At 65.0% G+C, this 24370-nt stretch overlaps 1 protein-coding gene across 2 annotated transcripts; it reads left to right on the top strand.

Moving 5' to 3' along the window:
* Positions 1-2632: 2632 nt before the first annotated feature.
* CDC25B (cell division cycle 25B) lies at positions 2633-24370 on the top strand. 2 transcript variants are annotated; one of them, XM_075931094.1, is made up of 16 exons: positions 2633-2917; positions 6430-6557; positions 7589-7640; positions 11783-11824; positions 12268-12304; positions 12755-12862; positions 13296-13415; positions 14353-14487; positions 14925-14999; positions 15515-15691; positions 18129-18224; positions 18777-18839; positions 19532-19630; positions 19885-20018; positions 20806-20917; positions 21539-24370. In XM_075931094.1, the coding sequence occupies exons 1-16, from the start codon at positions 2745-2747 to the stop codon at positions 21674-21676; spliced, it is 1689 nt and encodes a 562-aa protein (XP_075787209.1). In that variant the 5' UTR covers positions 2633-2744; the 3' UTR covers positions 21677-24370. The 2 variants fall into 2 exon arrangements, with proteins under 2 accessions (XP_075787209.1, XP_075787208.1); XM_075931093.1 differs by having other exon boundaries at positions 2635-2917; positions 12271-12304.

Raw genomic sequence — 24370 nt, forward strand, 5'->3', positions numbered from 1 at the left:
CATCCCCAGAAGGGGAAACTGAGGCACGGGGCGAGGCACTGACTCAGCAGATCCGTGGCAGAGCAAGGATTAGAATCTGGGTCTCTACCCATATCCATTAGACCCTGCTCCCCTTCCAGATCTGGGACCAGAGTCCAGGAGCCCTGATTCCTAGCCCTCCCCTTCCCCCACTTCCACCCTCCCCCCCCCCACTGGCAATTTGAACTCAGGAGTCCTGACCCCCAGCGCCTCTCTGCTGTGGGCACAGAGTGTACTTCCGCCCCAGAGCCCTTCCTGAAATAACACAGGCCTGGCCCGTAGATTTCCTGTGTAGGCAACCACTGAGGTTTTGCAGCCTTAGGACACCAGCTAGGCCCTGTGACCTCATTCTGCGGCTGGTGCAACTCCAGGGAACCCCCCGGCCCTGGCCCCCGGTGAATCTGGCCCAGAATGCTCTGCTTCTATCAGAGACGGTGATTTTGAGATGAAATGAACGCATCCTAGGGCACGGTCTCTGCCCTCCCGGTACCCACCCCAGCACCCTGACTTGTTGCCAGTCCACAGCCCCCTTCCAGGGCAAAACCCAGCTAGCCCAGGCCGGGGGTGAGCAGAAGGGGAGCGCACGCCCCCACTCCCTACAGCTCCTGAACCTGTGGGCATCAGAGGCCCAGTGCCTTTCACAGCCTCCCCCCACCTTTAAGCCAGCAGGGCCAGTTTCACGGCTGTGGGAATGTGGTGGGAGGGAGCAGTGGGGAGAGCCGGGCCCCCGGACCTGGGGAGATGGGGGGGGGGGGGGACAGCCGGGGGGATGGCCCTGGCAGGATCATGGGAGGCCCAAGGTGGGGGAGTCTCCATCGGCTCCGGACACTCTAGCACAGCCCTGGTGATGGGGCTGGACGCTGGAGTCTCCTTAAATTAATTTAATCTCCTTAAATGAGGCGCATGAGAAACCCAACAAAGCTCCTTTAGGGGGTACGCTGGCAGGGAGCTGGGTGCGCCGGGGTTTGGATTCCAGCGACAAGACGGGGGAAATAAAACAAGCAGCTTTTCAAACCCGACCCAGGCTGTGCGCCACTGGCAAGTGCTTTCAGGTGCACGAAGCGGGAGCTGCTTTTGGGCAGGCGTGGGCCGGGGGAGGAGGAACCTCGCCTTGGCAGTTCCCCAGGGACTCTGGGGAATGAACCATCCCAGCGCCATGCTAGCAGCTCTCTGGCTGTGCTGATGGCGGTGTGTGGAAATTCACCTCGGCATGCCTGAGCCTGAACGTTGCCGTGGGTCTAACGTTTCGGCCAGAGGCGGGGAGGCAAAAGGAGAAGGAAAACGTTGGATCTTTGCGGGCTGTGGATTGCACCGGAGGAAAAGGAAGCAAACCAGCATGCGTCCGCGGAGCAGAAATCCCCTTTCTCTGTGTGGAGGAGCCCTGCAAAGGCCTCACGCCACCTTTAACCTTGCTCCCTTTAGCTGTTCCCATCTGCTATTGGCTTCAGCATAGTTCTCCTAGCCCTGGGCTTTCCCGGGTGCCTTGGGGCCCATCCTGCACCCAGAGGCTGCTGTCTCCATCTGGCCCCTGGATATGTGCGGTTCTGGAACCTAGGGACGCTCCCCTGAACTTTCCCTCCCCTGCCTGCCCCATTGGCCTCCTCGGTCCCAGCCAGGAGCCGAGCTCAGGGTGTTAAGGTCCCCCCCCCCCGGGGTGCAGGCCCCATGCAAGACTGTCTGTAAGCCCTGAGTCGGGGCTTTGGGGCTGGAGGAGGAGAAGGTGGAGAGGGAGCCTGGGCCCTGTGAGGCCTACGTGGCCTGCATGGGGAGCTGCAGAGCTGGACCTCAGGTTAATAGCGAGGTAGAGCTGGTGGGGGACCCTGGCAGTGTGGGGTGGGCGGAGGACGGAGGGGGACTAAGGCTGCTATTCTGGCCTTGGCCCTATCAGCAGCAATGACCCGGTGGCAGGATCAGGGCCTAACCCTCCCCCCCCCACACATTCAGCCCATTAAACCCGCCCCAATGGGAAACCTCTAATTCACCCCAGTTTCTCTGGGCCTCTGTTCTCTGCCTGTCTCAGGCCGGGGATGCAAACAGGCCCTGCCGCTTTCACTTTTGCTATGAGGCAGGTTTCCATTTGGCTGCACCCAGTCCCAGGGGGTCCCCAGACCCTGCCAGCTGGAGGGGGGGGAGGATTTCATTCCAGTCTCCCCGCCCTTCTCATACAGAGCCCTGCAAACCTCCCTGCCCACACCCCCCTCTCCTCCCCCCCCCCGCACGGCAGAGACCTCAGGAGCCCCCTGCCCAAAGCAGGACCCCCCCCCCCACGAGTATTTCGGCTGCAGAAGCAATAAAGAGATGGGGGGGATCGGGCCATGCGGTGCCCCCCCCAGGAAGGGGAGTGGAGAAGGCGTGGGGTGAGGGGGGGAGATGGGGGCCCTGGGAGGGGGAGAGGTGGCTCCCCTATTGGAGGGCGCCCCAAGCGTGCAGCCCCCCCCCACATCCCGCTGCCTTTCGCTCCTCCCTCCCCGCATCGCACGGCTGGTGCCCCCCCCGGCGGGGCTCCGGGCTGTCCCCTCCCCGCGGGGCTGGCTCTGCCGGGCGGCCCGCCCCATTGGTTGGCCGCTTGCCGGCCGCCCGTGTTATTTTTCGAATATAAATACAGGGCCCGGGGGGGGGGGGCGCTGACTCGGGCCAGGCGCGGGCGGAGAGAGGGGCCCGGCCCCGCATCCCCATCGGAGCATCCCGCGCCAGCCCGGCCCCGCGCTCCGCCGGCTCCGCTCCGCATGGAGGACGCGGGGGCCCCGGGCGGCTGCAGCCCGTCCCGCGGCAGGAGCGCAGCTGCGAGGCCGTCCCGGCTGCCGGGGCTCCCCGGTGGCCTCCTGCCGCCGGCGGCCGGGGTCATGTCTCCGGTCACCACCCTGGCCCTCGATCTCAACAGCCTGGCCGGCCTGGGAAGGTGAGAGCCGCTGCGTGCCCGGGGGTGCATTGCCTGCTCGCTCTGTGCGTGTGCGTGTGTGTGTGTGGGGGGGGGGGGTGCATTGCCTGCTCGCTCTGCCTGTGTGTGTGTGTGTGATGGGGGGTGCACTGCCTGCTCGCTCTGCCTGTGTGTGTGTGTGTGTGTGATGGGGGGTGCACTGCCTGCTCGCTCCGTGTGTGTGTGTGTGTGTGTGTGTGTGTGTGTGTGTGTGTGTGTGATGGGGGGTGCACTGCCTGCTCGCTCTGTGTGTGTGTGTGTGTGTGTGTGTGAGGGGGGTGCATTGCCTGCTCGCTCTGTGTGTGTGTGTGTGTGTGTGTGTGAGGGGGGTGCATTGCCTGCTTGCTCTGTGTGTGTGTGTGTGTGTGTGTGTGAGGGGGGTGCATTGCCTGCTCGCTCTGTGTGTGTGTGTGTGTGTGTGAGGGGGGTGCATTGCCTGCTCGCTCTGTGTGTGTGTGTGTGTGTGTGTGTGAGGGGGGTGCATTGCCTGCTCGCTCTGTGTGTGTGTGTGTGTGTGTGTGTGTGTGTGTGAGGGGGGTGCATTGCCTGCTCGCTCTGTGTGTGCGTGTGTGTGTGTGAGGGGGGTGCATTGCCTGCTCGCTCTGTGTGTGCGTGAGGGGGGTGCATTGCCTGCTCGCTCTGTGTGTGCGTGTGTGTGTGTGAGGGGGGTGCATTGCCTGCTCGCTCTGTGTGTGCGTGTGTGTGTGTGAGGGGGGTGCATTGCCTGCTCGCTCTGCGTGTGTGTGTGAGGGGGGGTGCATTGCGCGCTGTGTGTGTGATGGGGGGTGCATTGCGTCGCGCGTGTGATGGGGGGGTGCATTGCGTTGCGCGCGCGCGTGTGTGTGTGTGATGGGGGTGCATTGCGTGCTCTGTGTGTGTGAGAGATCGGGGTGCATTGCGTGCTCTGTGTGTGTGAGAGATCGGGGTGCATTGCGTGCTCTGTGTGTGTGAGAGATCGGGGTGCATTGCGTGCTGTGTATGTGTGGGGGGGTGCATTGCGTGCTGTGTATGTGTGTGTGGGGGGGTGGGTGGGGTGGGGGTGCATTGCGTGCTCTGTGTGTGTGTGTGGGGGGGGGTGGGGGTGCATTGCGTGGTGTGTGTGTGTGTGTGTGTGTGTGGGGTGGGGGTGCATTGCGTGGTGTGTGTGTGTGTGTGGGGGGGTGCATTGCGTGCTCTCTGTGTGTGTGTATCCCGTGCAGACTATGGCGGTGTGGGGCGGAAGCTGTCTCGGCCCGGGGGGGGGGGGGTGATAATGGAGGGGGGCTGGGCTGCATAGATCCATTCAGGGGCTCCACGATTAGCAACCCAGCCTGTAAAATGTCCAAGCGCGGCCGCAGCCCCGATCCCCAGCGGGGCAGGCCCGGGGGGGGGGGGTAGCGGGCCCGGCTCCCGGACAGAGGCTTCCGGAACAGCCTTGGGGCCGGGCTGCCTCAGCCCCACCTGCCCCGGGGGGCGAGCAGCGGGGCGCCTCCCTGGGGGTGCAATGCCGGCCGGGAGTCCCCTGCGGGCCGGCTGCTCCCCAGCCCCGGGGCAGGGCCTGGCCGGGACCGGTGCACTCTGTTATTGCCTATGGCCATGCCGCCCAGAGCGCGTCTGATCGCGGAAGCTAAGCAGGGTCGGGCCTGGCTAGCACTGGGATGGGAGACCGCCCGGGTGTAATACAGGGTGCTTCCCGTGCAAGGGGCAGGAGGAGCTGGGCGGCCCCAGTGGGTGTTGGAGGGGGAGAACTGCTACCCGTGCTCCAGCCCTGCTTCATGTTGCCTGTTTGCTTCTCTTTGGAAGAGGCCCAATCCTGCTCCTCCCCCCCCCCCCCGAAGCGCCAGTGCAAAGACCCCAGGGGCAGCCCAGGCAAGCTGGGTCCCCAGAGCTGGTCAGAGGAATGTTCTGGTTTCCACGCAGCTTTGGCTCTTCTCCATCCGGTGGGGGGGCAGAATCCTGCCCCTGGCTGCAGAGCTGGTTTTGCACCTACCTGGGGTGGGGCAGGGGGCAGGAACGGCAGGGGTGAAATCCTGGCTCGGCTGAAGCTGACTATTGCTTATGGACCCCTTGATCACGGCCCAGTGAGCTGGATCCTGACCCCCACATACCATGCGCAGCCCCCCTCTCTGTCTCCCCCGTGGGGCCAAATCCTGTGAAGCCAATTCCTTGAATCTCCCCCCGCCCCCCCCCCCCCCCCCAGATCTGGCCCTCCCAGACTGAGCCTGCGGTGGCAGGATGTGGGTGCTGCGGGGTCTGCCCTGGGTGGGGGGGCTGCTCAGCGGTGGGTGCGTTCTGGCTTGCCCAGGAGGCTGGCGGGCGTACGTCTCCAGGAAGAGCTAGGGGGTCTTTCCCTGCAGCCCGAGTGCTGTGTCCCAGCACGTGGCCTGTATGGAGCCGTGGGCAGCTGCCTCCGGCCTGTGTGGCAAGAGGAAGCCTGTAACGCTTAGTGCCGGCTGCTCGGGCAGAGGCCAGTAAGGGTGAGGGGCTGGGAGACATTTTCTCAAGGCCCGAGTATCCTGCTCCTCCCGGGGCGGCCTTATTGCATCTCCTCCGCCCCCCAAAACACCCTGCTCCGCCAGAACCACACCGCCGGGCTCAGCCAGCCACTGCAGCAGCCGAGGCTTCTGGGCCAGTTCTGAAAATCCGCCTCCCCTAATTAACGGAGCCCAAGGTGTGCCGTGCCGTGCCGTGCTCTCCGAGCCAGAGCCGTGCCGTGCCGTGCCGTGCTCTCCGAGCCAGAGCCGTGCCATGCTCTCCGAGCCAGAGCCGTGCCGTGCCCTCCGAGCCAGAGCTGGGCAGGCCCCGTGTGGCCTTTCCGGCCATGCTGTAGGAATGCTGGGCTGGCCCCTTCACGCGGTGCAAACCAACGTCCCGCTCCGTGGCGGCCAGGCCGTGCAGTTACTTCAGTCCTCTGGCAGGGAAGTGCGGCCGCAGAGCCCGGCTCCCGCTTGGCTTGGAGCAAATTCGCTTCCTCTCTGGTCCTCCCCTTCCCCTATCTGGCCGAGGAGATAAGGGTCCTGCCCGGGTTGTAAAGTAAAGCAGGAGGAACATCCCTAAGCCCCTGGGATCCTTTCAAGCTTCCCCGTCTCCAGCGCCTCTGCCCCGAGCTCTGCGGCTCGACAGGAAAGAGCCTGGCACGGCTGCAAGCCTTTCCTGCCCCTTTAACTGATGGGAGGATGGGGGGGGGGGGGGGAGGGCTGGCATCCAATGCTGGGGCCAGTCGGGGCCCGTTTGGGGTTTTTTTTCGTTTTCTTTTTGCTTTGTTTTATTGCCCCCCCCCCCAGGCACCTCTCACAGCCAAGCCCTGGGTGCCCCCACGTTGGGGGGCAGCTAAGAATTTAGGGGTGAGAGACTTGCCCCGGATCCGTCCGTGCCAGGCTTGGCGTAAGAGAAAGCAGGCGTGCTGAGCCGAGCCGCCCTGCCTCCGCCTGGTCGGGTCACGGTGCCTCCTGCTTGGCTCGCCAGCTGGCGCCCTCCAGCTGCTGACGGGTGTTCTCTGCCCCCCCCCCTTCCAGTGAGTGTGACACCCCCAAGAGGAAAAAGCTGGGGATCAACTTCAGGAGCGAGTGGTCCTCGCGGTCGCAGGACTCCATCTCCTCGGAGTCGTCGCAGGACTCTGGGTGGTCCGAGTCTCTGGATTCAGGTCAGTGCCGGTCACTGGGGGATGGGGATGGGGCCACCCCCTTGACTTTTGTCTCTGGAGGCTTGCGCAGGGCCAGGGCTCCACAGTTGACTTCTGGAGCGTGTGGGGAGGCGGGGGGAGGTCTCCCGTGTCTCTGGGCCGCATCCCCCCTCTGCAGCTGGCCTGCCTGGGGAGGGACTGGCTCTGGGCAGAGCGGTCGGCCGCTGCCGTCCTGGGAACCGGGCTCTCTCCGGGGTCACCAGATCCCGGCTGTGGGGCTGCAGCCCATCTCTGCTAAAGAGACACTTCCGTGGGGGCCCTCTCTCTGGGGCGAGCCTGTGCGTCCCCTCCGGAGCCCCCCCAGGGCCTCCTATAGTCGGAGCATTGCCAGGGTCCCCGGGAAGACGGGCAACCCCCCCCCCCCCATCTCCCCAATGGAGGGGAAAGGTGCCCAGGAACCCAGCCCTTGCCTGATTGAATTAGCAGGCCTGGATAAGCGTGAACAGTTAATGGCCCCTGGGCTGGGTTTTGTTGACACTATTATCACTAGACATGATCTGAGTGGAGTGACTCCCTTCCCCTGGCTTAAAATCTGCTCCAAAGGGCCCAGCGATGTTTAAACCATCCATGTGGAATGCTGCCGGCAGCTGGAGTGGGCGGGGGGAGGGGGGGTCCATGTGTTGGGAGGGGGGAGGAAATGGGGCAGGTTTGCATGTGTTGTTGGGCATCTCCAGAGGAGGGGGAAAACATTTTTCCCCAGGGGGTTGAGGTTGGGAGGTGCAGTTAAATCCACTCCCCTTGGCCCCGGGGGAATTGGGAGTGGGTTGGGATCCAGGAAGCCAGGCGTTGCCCAGGGGAGGAGCGGCTTCAGCTTCCCCCGATTGCAATGAACGTTACATTCGTCGTTACATTCGTCTCCCCCGTGGCTTGTGGGGAGCAGAGACCTGGCCTCTGCCTTCTCTCCCCGAGCACCGCCGCGTTCGCGAAGGAAGCCGGGGGGTTGCACCCGCCGCCTTGCTAGGGACTGAGCCACGGGTGTTTCATTTGCACAGGCATTGGGCTGGACTCGCCTGGACACCTGGACCCAGAGCCCTTTGAAGATGTGTAAGTTATTTCCTTGTCACTAGGCCTGTCGGAGCAGGGAGGGGAGGTGGGGCGGGCTGGGAGCCATTTGACCACTGGAAAAGAGGCAGCTTTGGTTTAGCTGGAGGTTTAAGGGTGTTCGAGGGCCACGTGGCTTGGGCTGTGATCCTGGCATCTTGGACGGAGACACTCACGTAAAACCCAGATGCTGCCAGAAGTGGGGTGGGAGCCTCGAGACTGGTGCTTTGCTGTTGGGGATGCCCGTTGGCAAATCCGAGGTGAATGTGAAGCTGGTCTACAAAGTCTTTTTGCAACCCCTGTTCTGAAATAATTCCATTCTGCCTCCCTCTGGTCCCCCTTCTATCAAGTCCTGCCCCAAACCTTAGCGTGCCGTGTTGCTGTGTGCTGTTGTAAAGCTCCCCGCCCCCCCCAGAGGTAGCTGCATTTTAGTCGTGGCGTGACACGACTCCTGTCCTCCAGTATAAAGGGAAGCTATAATTGGATCTACTTTCCCAAAAATGCTTCATAGCTGAGCTTAATCCATTTGGGGGGGAGGGGAGAAAGCGCGGGAGGAGGAAAGGAATAGCAGTGGATTTAAGACTTTAAGAGAATCTGAAAATACCAGCAGGGTGGAATGGATTGAGCCCAATGCAGTAGCAGTGACTAATTCAGTTGTGAAATGTCATGCCCTGTGTGATGTACAGGGATGTAAATACCAATTTTAAAAATTAACTAGTTAAACAATAAATGGATTTAAAGCACTAGTCAGGAAGACTCGATTGAATCATGGTTTTCTACGTAAAAGTGCATTCCAGTGAGAGAACGGGAGGGTAGGTCTCAGGTCAGTGAAGGCTGCACTCAGAAAGACCTCAGACTTCTGGAATATGCTACTCAAACAGTTTCACTTTTGTTTCTACTGCCTGTCCCGCTCTTTGCACATTGATCTCCAGACTTCTCCTTGTCCAATCTGTTCCACCCCCAACAGTCCTCTATTCTTGGAACTTTTTGAAACTTTGCACTTCCAGAGAGGGAAGGGCTTGATTCTGTGAACACAAATTTGCAGGACAAAAAGGATGAGCTTTCTGTCTTTCAAAACATTTTTGCTGTTAACAAGCATGTTATCTCTGGAGACACAAATCTACCGTTGGAGAATTGCAAAACTCAGCATCTCCAGTGGTACCTTCTAGACTGAGTCCCATTGGGGAGATAGCAAGATTAACCTAAATAATCAATAGCCTCTAGAAGCCCACAAGATTGGGTCCCTAATCCGTGAACGATTGGAACGCCTTTACAAAACTTTTCTTAAACATGCCATGAATAGATTGTCTCATACGATAGAACGTAAACCCCCTATTCCATGATGAAATCTTCGCGCTATAACTTATCTTAATGAAAATCCATCTTTAGAGAGGATTTTTCCTCAAAGCATTTTATTTTAAAAAAAAATCGGATTTAACTTAAATCTGTTTTTTGTTTTCAAAATCATCGATTTTTATCAACCCAATTTAACTGGCTAACCCTAGAGGACAGGGGTCCAGTGGGCAGGATGGACTGTCCCAGCCCCCACCGGTTAACCAGTTAACCATTAACATCCCTATTACCTGGTAAGCATGCCAATAAGGCTACCGGGTAACCCTTTACATCCCTAGGGATGTAGCTAAGCCAGCCTAAGGCCTGGCGTAGACACTGCTAGGTGGGCGGAAGAATTCTTCCATCTCGCCAGTTCCTGCCTCCTGGAGAGGTGGGTTCACGGCAGCGACGGAGGAACCCCTCCCCGGGCAGGAAAGGGGCGGCCGGCAGTCTCCAAGCTCGGCTGGCCCCCGCGGGAGAGGCCGCATGGGTGCAGCTGGGCCCCCGCAGTATTTTCAGGAAGACGGGCTCTGCCCGGGGAGCTCCGTTAGCTGCCTCCTCTCGGGGCGGGGGCGGTTGGCGGGAGAAGTTCCCCGTGGCGCAGCCCGCCGGGAGGCGAGGTGGGTGTGCCTGTGCTGCTCGGGGGTGGTGACGGAGGTCCACCTAGACAGTCTGTTGTGCGGAGCAGACCCCACGGGCTGGGCCACAGGCAGAGCTGGGGGGCGGGAGCCGTGGCAAAGAGGGGCCCAACGGGGCCACCGGCCCAGGGCCACGCTGGTGTCCATGTGCAGTAGCTGCTTTTCCCCTGCCAGTCCCTGGGCTCCCCGCTTGGGCGCAGGGGTGAGGGCCGTAGCAGCGAGGGGGGGCCGTAGCTGCGAGGGGGGGCCGTGCGGGGCCGTAGCTGCGAGGGGGGGCCGTGCGGGGAGGGGGGGGGCCGTGCGGGGCCGTAGCAGCGAGGGGGGGGCGTGCGGGGAGGGGGGGGCCATGCGGGGCCGTAGCAGCGAGGGGAGGCCGTGCGGGGAGGGGGGGGCCATGCGGGGCCGTAGCAGCGAGGGGGGGGGCGTGCGGGGAGGGGGGGGCCATGCGGGGCCGTAGCAGCGAGGGGAGGCCGTGCGGGGAGGGGGGGGGCCATGCGGGGCCGTAGCAGCGAGGGGGGGGCGTGCGGGGAGGGGGGGGCCATGCGGGGCCGTAGCAGCGAGGGGAGGCCGTGCGGGGAGGGGGGGGCCATGCGGGGCCGTAGCAGCGAGGGGGGGGCGTGCGGGGCCGTAGCAGCGAGGGGGGGGGGCCGTGCGGGGCCGTAGCAGCGAGGGGGGGCCGTGCGGGGGGGGGGGCCGTGCGGGGCCGTAGCAGCGAGGGGGCGTGTGGCTCCCTGGCCGGCGGCTGCGGCCGTACTGGGTGAGCGGGTCCCGCTGGGCCCTTGGGGGCCCCGGTGCCCCCTTTGACCGAGCTGCCACACACAAAGCAGCGGCTGCGTCTGGCCGAGCCAGGCCCCCCCGGGGCTCCAGGCCCCCCCGGGGCTCCACGCCCCCGTCCCTCTGGCACCTGCTCCGAGGTGCCCGACAGACGTGGTGCTGGAGAATGTGCCGCCTGGGGGTGGAGCTGAGCAGATGGCGCTTGGGGCGGCGCTGGCCACGGGCCTGCACCCCCCCCCCCCGCCCGCAGGCTCCCAGGAGATGGGGGGTGGGGAGGCGGGGGGCTGGATTCCACAAGGGAGAGTCCAAAGGCTCCCCCCCCCCCCCAGCTGAATTAATTGGGGCTGGGCCCGTTCTTCCCTCTGGCTGGCATGGGGGGCCCTTCACTCGCCCTGCTGACTGGCTGCCCCCCCCATTGTGCTGCCACACTCCTCCCCCCCCCCCCCCGCCTGGGGCCTTGATCTGACAGGAGCTGCCTGAGGGCCCCCCCCATGGTGCCCATTTGCATACAGGTGCAAAGCAGCCGCCAGGCCGGTTGCTATAGAAATCCCCCCCCCCCCCCCCCCGGCCTCACAAAGGCGCTTTGCCGGGGCTGGCTCGAGGGGCCCCTCCCGCCACGCTTGGCGGTAACGTCTCCGAACGAGAGCCGCGCCGCCTCCCCGGACCACCCTGCCCGTCAGAGGGCGTCTAATTAACCCGCGCTCGTTACGGCGAGTGGCGCCTGCACGGAGGGGGGCCGCGTCCCTCTCAGAGCCTGCCCACGCGAGGGGTCGGCCTGGCCAGGGCCGGGTTCAGGCAGGGCTCAGCCCCACACGGGGCCGGGGCCCTCGCGGTTCCCTTCCTGGCCCCTTCTTGCCAGCAGGGCCGGGTGGGGGGATCCAAGAACCGTGGCATTCGTGCCAAACATTTACAAAGCAGCCTCGAATTCCGGGGCCTCTGTTTTTAGGGTGCCCAATTTGGGGCCGCTTGGCTGGATTGTTTTTCCCATATAAACAGTTTGCATCCAGCGCTTGGTATCTCCCCCGGCCCCATCTGAACTCCCTGGGTGCTCAGCGCCCTGCCGGCTCAGACGGCCCGGATCCGTAGCCGTAGGACCTGGAGCTAGCAGGGTCCCTGGCTGGCCTGCGGGGCAGGCAGCGTGGGGAGGGACGAGGGGCGGGGCGGGACGCCGAGACGCGGAGCAGATGGCTTGTCCGTTGCTTTGTGGAGCTGTTCCGAGTGACCGGAGACGCGCGGCCCCTGCTCATTCACCGGCTGTGGCGCCGCGTCGGGCCAGATGGCCAGTGACCGGCCACACGGAGCCCGCGCTGGGCCCTGCTTGCGGAGGGAGCTGCTCCGCTGGGAGGGAGGGTGGCAGGACTGGGCCGGGAGCGTAACCGGCGCCTTCCCTGTCTCCTGCAGCTTCGAGAGAGCCATCCTGGGATCGGCGAGAATCGTCTCGGAGTAAGTGCACCCGCCTCGATCCCTCGGGGGCTCGCCCTCCGCCGCGTCTCCCCGTCCGTCGGGCGCTGCAGGGGGAGGCCGGAACGCTGGGCCCCGCCGCGGGAGAGCGGACCCGCCGCCCCGCTCACAGACCGCCCGAGCCTGTTCCTAGAGCCCCTTGCGCCGCTGGGATGGCGCGGAGCAGCCTTGATTGGCGTCTGGCCGTGGGAGCAGCCGATCCTCGCCCTTCCTGCGCTTCCCTGCCCTCCCTTGGGCATTGCGGGAGGGTCCCTGGTGAGCTGGGAGTTGCCCGCCCTGGTCAGCTCCTGCAGGACCTTCGGGTCGGGCTCCAGTGCTGCTTTCGGGGCGGGGTGGATGCGGGGCAGCAGGGCGGCTCAGCAGCCCGTGTGCGCCGGGCGTGTCCCCGGTTGCCACTGACACCTGTCCCTGCTTTGTCTTTTTAGCAGCAAATTCCCCGTCCGGAGGATCCACTCCCTGCCGGTGAGTCCCCGTCTCCCCGCGGCGGATCTGACTGCCTGGCTGGAGGCGCCGGTGTCCACCCCGGGCCCAGAGTGCTGGCTGTAGGGTGCTGCCCATGGAGATCTGGCCTGGGAGGGGCCCACGGCTGCTGTTCCGAGGGGAGGGGTTCAGGTTTGGGGGGTGCAGTGCATCCCTGTGGGGCAGGAGAAGCAGCAACGTGCTGCCCCCCCTTTTCCTGCCTCTGGGCGAGAGGCGTCCCTGCTGGGCTCTGAGTCCCCAGACGCTGCGCTGAGGTGGGGATGCAGGGGACCCACTGGTGGCAAACCTTGGCGAGGCATCAGAGCGGGGTCAGACCCAGGGTCCAGCCAGCGGCGTCCAGTGCCGGGTGCTCCAGGGGGAGTGACCCAGTCAGGGGGCTGCGCAGTGGCAGGAGCAGGCTGGGCAGTGGGTCTGACTGTCCCTCTCTTCCAGGAGACACTCCTGGGCACCAGCCCTGCCCTGAAAACCATTTCCAACGCCAGGGAGTTCAATGGCCCGGAGCAGGCGCGGCCCCCGCGGCGGAGAGGGAGCCAGGAGAACGTGAGTCGCGGCGGCGACGGGCTGGGCTGGGGAGCGGGTTCCAGGAGAGGTCCCAGCCCCACCTCTCGGGGCAGGGCGGGCGTGCGCGGTATGGCCCCTTCCTCAGGGCCGCCCCATGGGGACGTGCCTGGAGACCCTGCCTGAATGCCACGACCCCGGGCCTCTTGGCTCCAGCTGCGTCAGCCCCTTCGTGCTCAGCCTGACTTGTGCTCGGCAGCGCAGCCGGCGGGACCCTGGGCTCGCCGGCCACCCCCAGGCGCTGTCCTCGCAGAGCCGTCGCGCCCTGCCCGGGGGGAGCCGGTGACCCAGCCGTGCCCGCTCGCCCAGGGCTGTGTCCTGCCCAGAGGCGGCCGGCGAGTGGCTGGCGCCCAGGGCCGGGGGGCAGAGGTGCCCGTCTCCAGTCGGGTAACGTCCGGCCCCTTTGCCTTGGCAGGCTGGGTTTGTGTTTAAGATCCCGCGCCGGCCCACGAGCCACAGCCGGCTTCACCCCTGCGATGGGGGCGGCGAGAAGGACCCTTTTGCACAGAGGCCAAACTCCGCCCCGGACCTTATGGTGAGAGAGGGCCTGGGCAGGGGAGGGGCCGGGCTAGGGTGGCGGGCGTGTGCCTGGCCCTGGCCGGAAGTGTGGCAAAAGGTGGCGCCGCTGCCCGTGGGCCCAGCTGCACTTAGACACCTGCTGGGCGGCTGGTGATGCCGGTGCCCGGGATCTGCACCCGTGGCATCTCAGCACTGCCACCTTAGCCAGCGGGGTGGGACCCAGGCTGCCCCACGGGCCGGGGCAATGTATGTGCAGGGACCGCCCGGGAAATGCAGCTGCTTCTGGGGCAGGGTGTGACGTAGTGGGGGTACTTGCTGGGCTGTGGTGACCTCTGCTGTCTGGAGCAAGACCCAGCAGGGAAAACCTCGCTAGGCAGAGGTAGTGCCAAACTTGTTGAACCAGTGGCCAGACACCCCCCATGGAGAGGAACAAAGGAAGGTGGAATGCTGCCTTGGCTGGGGGGCAGGGCTGGAAGGGAGTGAGTTGGTGGCGGGCTGTCTGTGAGGATGGAGGAGACAGCCTAGGGAGAGGAGCTGGAGTTTAGGGGCCCAGTCTCCCCCCAACTCAAGGGGGCCTGAGGCATCCTAGCCCAGTTCTGTGACCAGACTACATCTGGGCTGTGCTGTATCCTGGAGAGGCAATAAACTTCCTCTATTCCACCGGCTGGTGCAGTCTGTTTGTGCCATTTCGGGGTGCAGGAGACGGGGAACCCCCAACGCGCCGTCACACAGGGCGCAGTGTCCGCGAGTGGCAGGTACCAGCCAGGGGCCGTCCCATGCTCCGGCTGCACCCGCTCGCTCGGCAACTGTCTCTTTGCATTTCCTGGGGGTTCGCCCCCGGAGGAGACCCCCTCAGGGCCAAATGCCGAGGCTGCTCCCACAGCCAGATGCCTCCCCCTCTGTCTGCGGCCCCGGCGGCACCTAACCCCGCCCCTTCGCTGTGTGCTCCGCAGTACGGCACCCCCGAGAAGGAGAACCTGGGGGTGGTGGCGGAGAGCCCGGTGTGCCTGCGCCGCGCCTCCCTCGCCTGCTCCCTGACCGACGAGGAGGACGGCTTCATGGAGATCCTGGACGAGGAGGAGCTGAAGGTACCGTGCGCGGCTCTTCCCTCGCCGGCCAGCTCATGCCACGCGTCCCGCCTGCCCATTTGGGCCGCCGGCTCGTAGCTTGGAGGGCACGGGCTTCAGAGCTAAGCCCCCGGCTGCACCGAAAGGCCTGCGGGGGTCCCACCCCCTGGCTCAGTCCCAGCCACCCTGCCCCTCGCTTCTTCCCAGCCTCCCTCGGGCAGGGGGTGCTGGTCTCTTCCCTGGTCTGGCTGGGGATCCACCACGCTCATCCAGACGGCCTCTCGGTGCCTCTCCTGCAGCTGGGTGCTCTCCAGGGGATGTGAATGGGGCGAAATGCAGCCCGTGTGGCGCCTGCAGCCCCTTGGCAGCGTGCGATTTGCCAGCGCCCGTCTCGGGAGGGGGCCGGTGGGAATCCGCCGTCCGGTGCCCGCGCTCTGACCCCGCCGCCTCTTCCCCAGAGCGACGCGCCCGTGCCGCCCGGCATGGAGAACCTGCTGACGGCCCCGCTGGTGAAGAAGGAAGGCGCGGACGTGGTACGTAGGTGCCTGGTGCAGGCTCGGGGCCTCGCCGAGGGAGCTTGCGGGCGGGGAAAGGTCTGGACAGGGCAGCCTGCAGTCGGGGGCCCCCCTTGTGCTGAAACACCCCTGCCCCCGTGATGGGGTGGGGTGACCCGAGCTCGCTGCCAGCCTGGCCTGCCGCAGACCTGGAGGGAAGGCGCGGGGGTCGGGGTGGCTGGTGATGCGCTGGGATCTCCCTGGCTACTGTGGGGCCTCGTTTTCTGCACCCCGGAGGGATTTGACCCCACAGTCCCTCGGGACAGCCCCCGACACCAAATGGGAGTCACGCCGCCTCACGGGGGGGCTGGGTGCCCAATCCAGCCTTTCAGCGTCTCCCCAGCCGAGGGCGAAGCCAAGATCAGCATGCGGGGGTCAGCCTGCCACCCCTGGGGTCCGCACGGGGGCGGCCAGGCTGCTGCCCCGCCTCCGTGCCCCGGCTGCGGGAAAGGCCAGGCCGAGGCGCTAAGCGCCGGCTGTTCTCCCCTGCGCAGAGGTCGGGGAGACACGGCAAGTGTCGCCAGCTCTTCCGGTCGCCCTCCATGCCCAGCAGCGTGATCCGGCCCATCCTGAAGCGCCTGGAGCGGCCGCAGGACAGGGACACTCCGGTCAAACCCAAGAGGCGGAAGAGCTTGGCGGGCAGCCCGCTGGCGGAGCCGGTGGAGGAGCCGGTAGGTGCCACAGCGACTGATGGAGCCGGGGAGTCTGCCTCTCCCTCCTTTCCTTGGCTCCGGAGCCTTCCTCCCCAGGGAGGGCTGGCGGCTGAATACCCCTTGGGGGTGCGCTTGGAGATCTCCCGCCCTCGGCCAGCCACCGACCCTACCGCCCACACTGTGACTGGGCGCTTGGAGATCTCCCGCCCTCGGCCGGCCACCGACCCTACCGCCCACACTGTGGCTGGGCGCTTGGAGATCTCCCGCCCTCGGCCGGCCACCGACCCTACCGCCCACACTGTGGCTCTGTGCTTGGAGATCTCCCGCCCTCGGCCAGCCACCGACCCTACTGCCCACACTGTGGCTGTGTGCTTGGAGATCTCCCGCCCTCGGCCGGCCACCGACCCTACCGCCCACACTGTGGCTGTGCGCTTGGAGATCTCCCGCCCTCGGCCGGCCACCGACCCTACCGCCCACACTGTGGCTGTGCGCTTGGAGATCTCCCGCCCTCGGCCGGCCACCGACCCTACCGCCCACACTGTGGCTGTGCGCTTGGAGATCTCCCGCCCTCGGCCGGCCACCGACCCTACCGCCCACACTGTGGCTGTGCGCTTGGAGATCTCCCGCCCCCTGGCCAGCCACCGACCCTACCGCCCACACTGTGGCTGTGGGCTTGGAGATCTCCCGCCCTCGGCCGGCCACCGACCCTACCGCCCACACTGTGGCTGTGCGCTTGGAGATCTCCCGCCCTCGGCCGGCCACCGACCCTACCGCCCACACTGTGGCTGTGCGCTTGGAGATCTCCCGCCCTCGGCCGGCCACCGACCCTACCGCCCACACTGTGGCTGTGCGCTTGGAGATCTCCCGCCCCCTGGCCAGCCACCGACCCTACCGCCCACACTGTGGCTGTGGGCTTGGAGATCTCCCGCCCTCGGCCGGCCACCGACCCTACCGCCCACACTGTGGCTGTGCGCTTGGAGATCTCCCGCCCTCGGCCGGCCACCGACCCTACCGCCCACACTGTGGCTGTGCGCTTGGAGATCTCCCGCCCTCGGCCGGCCACCGACCCTACCGCCCACACTGTGGCTGGGCGCTTGGAGATCTCCCGCCCTCGGCCGGCCACCGACCCTACCGCCCACACTGTGGCTGGGCGCTTGGAGATCTCCCGCCCTCGGCCGGCCACCGACCCTACCGCCCACACTGTGGCTGTGGGCTTGGAGATCTCCCGGCCTCGGCCGGCCACCGACCCTACCGCCCACACTGTGGCTGTGCGCTTGGAGATCTCCCGCCCTCGGCCGGCCACCGACCCTACCGCCCACACTGTGGCTGTGCGCTTGGAGATCTCCCGCCCTCGGCCACCGACCCTACCGCCCACACTGTGGCTGTGCGCTTGGAGATCTCCCGCCCTCGGCCGGCCACCGACCCTACCGCCCACACTGTGGCTGTGCGCTTGGAGATCTCCCGCCCTCGGCCACCGACCCTACCGCCCACACTGTGGCTGTGCGCTTGGAGATCTCCCGCCCTCGGCCGGCCACCGACCCTACCGCCCACACTGTGGCTGTGCGCTTGGAGATCTCCTGCCCTCGGCCGGCCACCGACCCTACCGCCCACACTGTGACTGGGCGCTTGGAGATCTCCCGCCCTCAGCCGGCCACCGACCCTACCGCCCACACTGTGGCTGTGCGCTTGGAGATCTCCCGCCCTCAGCCGGCCACCGACCCTACCGCCCACACTGTGGCTGTGTGCTTGGAGATCTCCCATGCCCGAGCCCGCCTGTGCACCAGCCTGTCCCCCCTGACAGCCCCGGGCACTGGGCTCCTGCGGGTGGGCACGTAACCGCCAGGAGAGTGGGGCGGCTGAGGTCTACACGTGAGCCGAGCTCTGTTGAGGGCTGTGGCAGCCCCCATGAGGCAGGTTCTTGGCAGCCCGGCAGAGTGGGGAGGGGGCACTCCTGTCGCTGTCGGCGTGTCTTGCTCGTGTTGCACGAGGAATTGCACAAGTTCAAGGCAGTGGAGACGGGGCATCCAGACCCACTGATTTTTAAAGGCTGCAGGTTTCTTGCCTCTTGAGTTTTGGTTCCTCCTGGGTGATAAAACCCCGGCTGGACCAAACGGAATTCACCACGCCGCTGGGCAGAGACTGCTCATCTAGTGCCGGATCTCCGTGCCGCTTCACTCTGCTTGGACAAGGGTCCCGGCGGGTTCTCCAGCACTGACTGGCCCTGGTTCGAGGCTGGCTGTGTTTCTGAAAGCTCGGCTCTAGGAATAGCTGCGGGGCCTGTCCTCAGCAGGAGGCCCGACCGGCTTCCCTCCTGGCCTTGGAGTCTGAGCTCACCCTGATCAGCGCGTCCGACACCCTGCCCGGACCACAGACCTGCCTCCCGGGTTCCCAGCCCAGAGGCTCTGCAGAAGGCTCTCCAGTGCGGCTCTGACACCCAGTCTCGGTTTCCTCCTAGAAATCCAGGCTGTTGCGCTCCAAATCCCTCTGCCACGATGTGATCGAAAGCATCCTGGATAACGATCACCGGGAACTCATCGGGGACTTCTCGAAGGTATTGGGGGTGGGGAAAGCAAAACCTCTTGGTACTAAAGATACCAAAATCAACCCCCTCCCCCCACTAGCCATTGGTACCCTCCCGGGCTGTATTGGAAACCATAGCTTCCTGTGCTTGCATGGGCTGGGCGGTGACATTGACTAGACATGGAATGTGAAACAGACGAGTCTCCCAAGCGGGGTGAAATGTGGTGATTGCACCCGGCATTTCACACACAAGACAAGAGAATCCACAGCCCGGGGCTTGCGGCTTCCTGGGCACCCCTGCCACCTGGATAACAGCTGCCTGATCGGAATGGCCAGCGCAAGCCAGCTCTGCCCCGATTGCCCAGCTGATAATGTAAGGGAGGGGGGAATTGGCCCGGCTTTGGGGGTTCAGACCCTGCAGGCTTGGTTTAAAACACCCGTCCGCCTTGGAGCGGCAAAGCAACACGAGCCCTTCTTTACCCCTCCTCCCCCGAAAATGGTAAAGTTTTGGTCTCTGAGATGGTATTTATCATAGGAACCATTGCCCCGAGGGAAGAGCTTAACCCGGGTCTCTTTGTTGTAGGCTTATCTCCTGCAGACGGTGGAAGGGAAGCACCAGGACTTGAAATACATCTCCCCAGAAATGGTAAGGAGGCGGCCGGCCAGGACTAGGGCCGCGGGTTTTCCACGTGGCAGTGAAAGCGACGGACGCGCTGATTTCTCGCTTTCTCTCTGAGGGTACGTCTACACTAGCTCGTTAGTTTGAGCGAGGTAGGGTAATTAGGGCAAGCGGAGTTGCAGATGAAGCCCGGGATTTAAATATCCTGGGCTTCATTTGCATGTTCCCGGGCGCCGCCATTTTTAAATCCCCCTTAGTCCGAATTCCGTGCCCGCGGCTCGTGGAATGAGGAGTAACAGTAGTTCAAATTAGGATCTTTAATTCGAGCTACCTACTCTGCTTGCCCTAATTACCCTACCTCGCTCAGACTAACGAGCTAGTGTAGACGTACCCTGACTTCTCTGTGCGGCCTGCAGGAAGGGGCGGGGCGGGTCGTGCAGCTCGAGGGCTGGGATGGGGCAGAGGGTTCTGGCGTGGGTGGGTGGGTGGGTGCGCCCCGTTGTTTGCAGTGGTCTTTACCAAACGTCCCTGAGCAGCCATTACCCCCACCTCGTGCTCAGCTCCCTCCCTTCCCCGCACCGCCCTCCTCGGGCCCGTCCTGGGCTAGAGCCTGATTGTGCCGCCCGGCGCCGAGTCCCAACGGCCCTGGGTGACCGGCGGCGGGTGGGACGGCTCCGTTCTGCGTCCTGCAACCCTGCGCCCCCTTCTCTCCTGTGCAGATGGTGGCGGTGCTGAACGGCCACTTCAGCAGCCTCATCGAGAGCTGCGTGATCGTGGACTGCCGGTATCCCTACGAGTACGAGGGAGGCCACATCAAGGTCAGGACCCCGGTTCTGTTCCCGACGCTCGCGGGGGGCTGCAGGGGGCTGGCGCTGCCCGGGCACCCCACAACCCACAGCCGTAGGCCTGTGGCGGGTGCAGAGGGTGGGACGGGCCGGCGGGCCAGGGCGACGTGGCACGGGGAGTCGGGGCCCGCGTGTGTCCGGGCCCGCGTAGCTTCTCCCCTCCTGCGCAGCTGGGCCAGCGGGGGCGGGGAGGGTCTCTCCTGACGCCGCGACGCCCTTCCCTGCAGGGGGCCGTGAACCTGCCGCTGGAGCAGGACGTGGAGGATTTCCTGCTGAGGGACCCCATCGTGCCGCTCGACGGGCAGAAGCGGGTGATCCTGATCTTCCACTGTGAATTCTCCTCGGAGAGGGGGCCCAGGATGTAAGTGGGGCCCGAGCCGCGCGGGTGCTAGACGCCCTCCCAGCCCGTTTGCCGGCCCCGGGGGCGGGGCTGCCATGCCGAGGGTTACATGGAAGGGCTGCACAGAACGTCGTTGCAGGAGGCTGCTGAAGGGCCCTGACTGTACAAGGCAGGAATGGCTCAAAGAGCCCCGGCGGGCTGGTGCCATCCCACCACGCGGCAGCTCCCTCGTGCCCAAAGCAGGGAATCCAGCTCCGAGCCGTTGGGTCCCCATGAGACTTGTCCAGAGCAAGGCCCAAGGGCATTTCCCACGGGGTCGAGGTGTCCAGGGGGCTCTGTGTCCCTCGGCTCGTGGCCTGGGCGCTCGGGGTTCTCGTGGTCTGGACTCAGTCGCCGCTCGAGCTCTGTGGGAACAGAATCGGAGCCGACAGCCACGCCAGGCCGGGGTGAACCCCAGCGCAGCTTCCGCGGCCGGCCAGTCTTCGCGTGGGCCGGCCCCTTCTCACTCAGCCTAGAGCAGGAGCGTTGCTGCCGGTAGCCGAGAGAGGGAGCAGGGACGGCTTTGTGCTGCGCTGTCACACTCCCCCCCAGAGGGGGCTGCATTTCTCTGTCAGAGTGTATTTGGGGTCAGAGGTGCTGTGGGAACCTGTGGGCCAGACCCGTAGCCCACTGGACGCTGGTCCAGCTCTGACTTCAGAGCAGCCAGCTGAGGAGTGGGCCCCACACCCCACGGCATTCAACGCGACCCCAGCGGGAAGTTCAGCCGGGTCCGATGCGCTCTCACCTCCTGTGCTTCTGTCCCCCGAAGGTGCCGGTTTGTCAGGGAGAAGGATCGGGCCTGCAACGAGTACCCCAATCTGCACTACCCCGAACTGTACATCTTGAAAGGAGGATACAAAGAATTCTTCCCGCAGTACCAAGTAAGTCACGGCGGGAGCGGGTGTCCGTCCGTCCGTCCCGCACACGCTGCCCTCGCTCTGCTGGGAGCACCCGGGGGTCCGTCGTGCCCTGGACGCCGGGCGTTCCCAGGGTCTGGGTGAACAGGCAGCCGCTGAGCCATTGCGGAGTCTAGGGCCGGGCGCGGCAGTAAGGGACCCGGCGCGCAGGAAGGGGCTCGTGGCCCAGAGACAGGGTGCTGCCATGTAGGAACGGGCGTGGGGGGGCGAGGGGGCAGCTGGAGAGGCCTTGTGAGCAGGCAGGGCGGTGACTGAGTCCTGGCACGTTTACAAACCGAAGAGGGTGATTTCCAGGTGGCCGCGGGAAGCCAGCAAAGGAGCCGGCGTCTCTGGGGCTTGTTGATTAGCCCGTGAAAGGGTCGGAAGATGGGGCTGCGGTGCCTGGGCCCCTGGCGATCGGGAAAGCTTGGGGCGGTGTCCGGCCTCTGGCGGGGTGACCGGTGTTAGACCCAGCTGTGGCCGCCCGTGAGCAGGTAACCACCGGCTGTCCCGAGGGGCTGCAGCCGCATCCGGGCTGGGAGGGCCGAGGCTGTTGGCCAGCCTGTCGCCCACGCCCGGTAACGCGCGCCCCACGTCTGTCCCCAGGCACACTGTGAACCTCAGGACTACCGGCCCATGCACCACGAGGACTTCAAAGAGGACCTGCGCAAGTTCCGCCAGAAGAGCCGCACGTGGGCGGGAGAGAAGAGCCGGCGGGAGCTCTACAGCCGCATGAACTTCTGAGGGGTGCAGGGGGACTGGGGGGGGGGGAATCACGTGCATGGAAGAGACTTGACGCGCCTTGCTGCCAGGCCGCGGCTGCTTCCCAAGGGGAGACCCGTCTGCTGAGCCAGTTTCTTGGGGCACGGTTGCAGATCCAGCCACTCCCGGGGAGGAAGCCACGGGACCGAGGAACTCGCGCGCCTGCTGGAACCCCACGCACCTCCCGGGATGACAGAACTGAGCCACACTCCAGGGCTTCCCAGCCCCCTGGGCTAGACCCATCTCCACGCTGTGAAGCTCCTACCAGGCGGACTTGTCGCTCTGACACCAACCCAGATCTGCGTGAGGTTGCGCGAATGAGGCTTTGGAGGGCCCCCGAAGCTCTCGGCTGGAGGTTTCCGGGACGCTGGACGGAGCAGCTTAAAGCGACCCCAGTCTGGGTTTCCAGTGGGGACTGTTGTCCGGGCCGATGGCTGGGAGCGAGCATCCGCCCGTGGCTGTAGGCGGGGGGTGTCCCCTCGCCATGGTGCCTCCAGGCTCTGAAAGGGTTAAACAAGTCGTGTGCATCTGAAACGGACGCGAGATCGGCCGCCTGGGCCGTGGGGTGCAGGGAGCTCGCTGTCTCGCCAGGGAGGTTCCGGCTTTGCCCTTGCAGTCCTACCTGCACGATTTCACTCGTGGCCAAGAGCAGGAAGGGTCCTGGGTGAGGCTACAAGGGAAGGAAGGTCTCAGGGACTGGAGAAAAGCTCCAGGATTTGCCAAATTAAGCGCTGAAAGCAGCTGTGAGGCTGAGGAACCAGAGCCTCTTCACATCCCCTCTCCTGCCAGCCGCAGCGCCGGAGCCAAGGCCCCGATCCGGCTCCGCGTTCGCTTGGGCTTGAGTGGGAGATTTGTCACCGGGAGCTGGAAATGTGACCCATTGTTAGCTGCCCTGTGCTCTCCTGCTGGCTGATCTCCCCTTCCCCGGCCCCATGCGATTGCCAGCTTGCTTCCCCCCGCCCCCCGCCTTCAGCCGCCTGCGCGACAGCAGGACGCCAGCCGTGCCCCTCGAAAGCTGGTGTCTCGCTGGGCCGCTGGCGTCAGGCTGGAGGATGCTTGGGTCCCAAGGTGATGGGCAGGGGGCTAAGAATCTGACCCCCACCTGCACGGAGATGTGCACAGGCCGTGCTGAGCGATCTTAAATAGCCCCGGTGTCCTGGCGACCCCCCGCAGCCAGGCTGCTCGGGACCCTCGGTCCCTAGACCCCCCCTTTCTGGGCCGTGGCCCTGGTGTGTGAAGTGACTTGGGGGGCCTGTGTGGGGGAGGCAGACGCCAGGCTCGAGTGGAGAAGCCTCCTGGCTGGCTCTGCGCCCTCTCTGCGTGGCAGGGCTCAGCCAGGAGGCTGCAGGGGCTGGGGAGGTCGGGCTGCCTTGGCTTGGCTCCGGGCCTGCACCCCCTCTTCATGGTGTGAGACCCAGTGCGGCCCCAGTGAGCCCTGTGGGTCCGTGCAGAATTGCACCCGCTTCAATGCAGACGAGTGTCTCCCTCTGCCTGTTTTAGGGTTTGAGGCTGCTGCCCACCCCTGCGGTATCTGACCTTCCACAGCTACCGACCGGGTGTTGCACTAGTGCACGAGGGGGCTCCTAGTGCAAACGGCCACGTTCTCTGTGGACATTGGGACGTGGGCACCCGATTCACCAGGGCGTTGCTCTGGGGGTGGAGACGCACTGAAACGGTTGACCAGACTCCAGGGTATCGCCCGGGTGCATCCCCGGGTAGTAACTCCTGTGAACTAGCCCGGTGCAACCGAATTCCGGCACCTGTCGGAATCGCCACTCTTCCGTCACGGGTCCCGTGCCCGTTCCTGGCAGCTAGGGCCGTGCTGTGCGGCCCCATCACCCTTCCTGAGCGAAGGTGACCACAGGCGAGGTTCCAAGCCGGCTAGAAAGTGGGGCTCAGCCGGCAGCAATGTGGTAAAAGCACTTAAGCCTAATTTGCACCGCAAGAGCAAGGCCCGAGCGGCCGCGTGGAGCCTGCGTCGGGGCCCGCTGCTCCTGGCGCTGGGGTACAGCGGGTGGCTGCGCTGGCGTCGGAAGCAGGCGGGTGCCCGCTGAGTTCTGAACCCGGGAAGAGGAACCGGCCGTTGCTTTTAACGATTGACCAGGTGGTGTCTTTTTAATGATGCTATTTCCAAATATTTGTAAGTGATTTTGTGTGTGTGGAGCCAGGTGTGGGGAGGGCCCTGAGGCTTCTCTTCGCTGTGTATTTATGACCCCCCGTTTCGAATGCGTGCCAGGGTCCTTCGTTACCGCTGCTCAAATCCCAGCCCCTCAGGGACGCGACAGGAGTAACCCCCTGCCCCACTGGTAGCTCCCGCGGCGGCCTGGATTCTGAGCTGCTCTTTTCTGGCCTGCATGGAGCCACGCCCCTGACTTCAGTGGCAGCTACTTGAGCTTTAAGCCAGCTCGGCCCACGTAGTGGACATTCCACCCCGGCCGAAGTGACGCTGGACGGCAGCGCGCTGGGCTGGCGCCTGCCTTTCCCAGGGAGTGCTCTGCCCAGCTGGGGGCGGTGTGCGTTGGGGAGCCGGTTGGAGGGCGGCGAGCTGTTTCATTGCCTGTACGTGTGTGTGACAAGATGTACTCCCCTTTGTGCGGTATGGGGGCTATGGGAAAGGTGGCCGGTCTCAGCAGGGACGTGTAACCGAGCCAAAAATAAACAGCCAGGTCAAAAGGT

This window comes from Pelodiscus sinensis, chromosome 5 (assembly GCF_049634645.1).
Source record: "Pelodiscus sinensis isolate JC-2024 chromosome 5, ASM4963464v1, whole genome shotgun sequence".
Classification (NCBI taxonomy): Eukaryota; Metazoa; Chordata; order Testudines; family Trionychidae; genus Pelodiscus; species Pelodiscus sinensis.

Bases quoted from the DNA above. Each gene is read 5' to 3' on its own strand.
- CDC25B (XM_075931094.1), top strand. From the start codon at position 2,745: ATGGAGGACGCGGGGGCCCCGGGCGGCTGCAGCCCGTCCCGCGGCAGG. The intron at 2,918-6,429 runs GTGAGAGCCGCT...CCCCCCTTCCAG, and splicing joins AGCCTGGCCGGCCTGGGAAG to TGAGTGTGACACCCCCAAGA. The intron at 18,225-18,776 runs GTATTGGGGGTG...TCTTTGTTGTAG, and splicing joins TCATCGGGGACTTCTCGAAG to GCTTATCTCCTGCAGACGGT.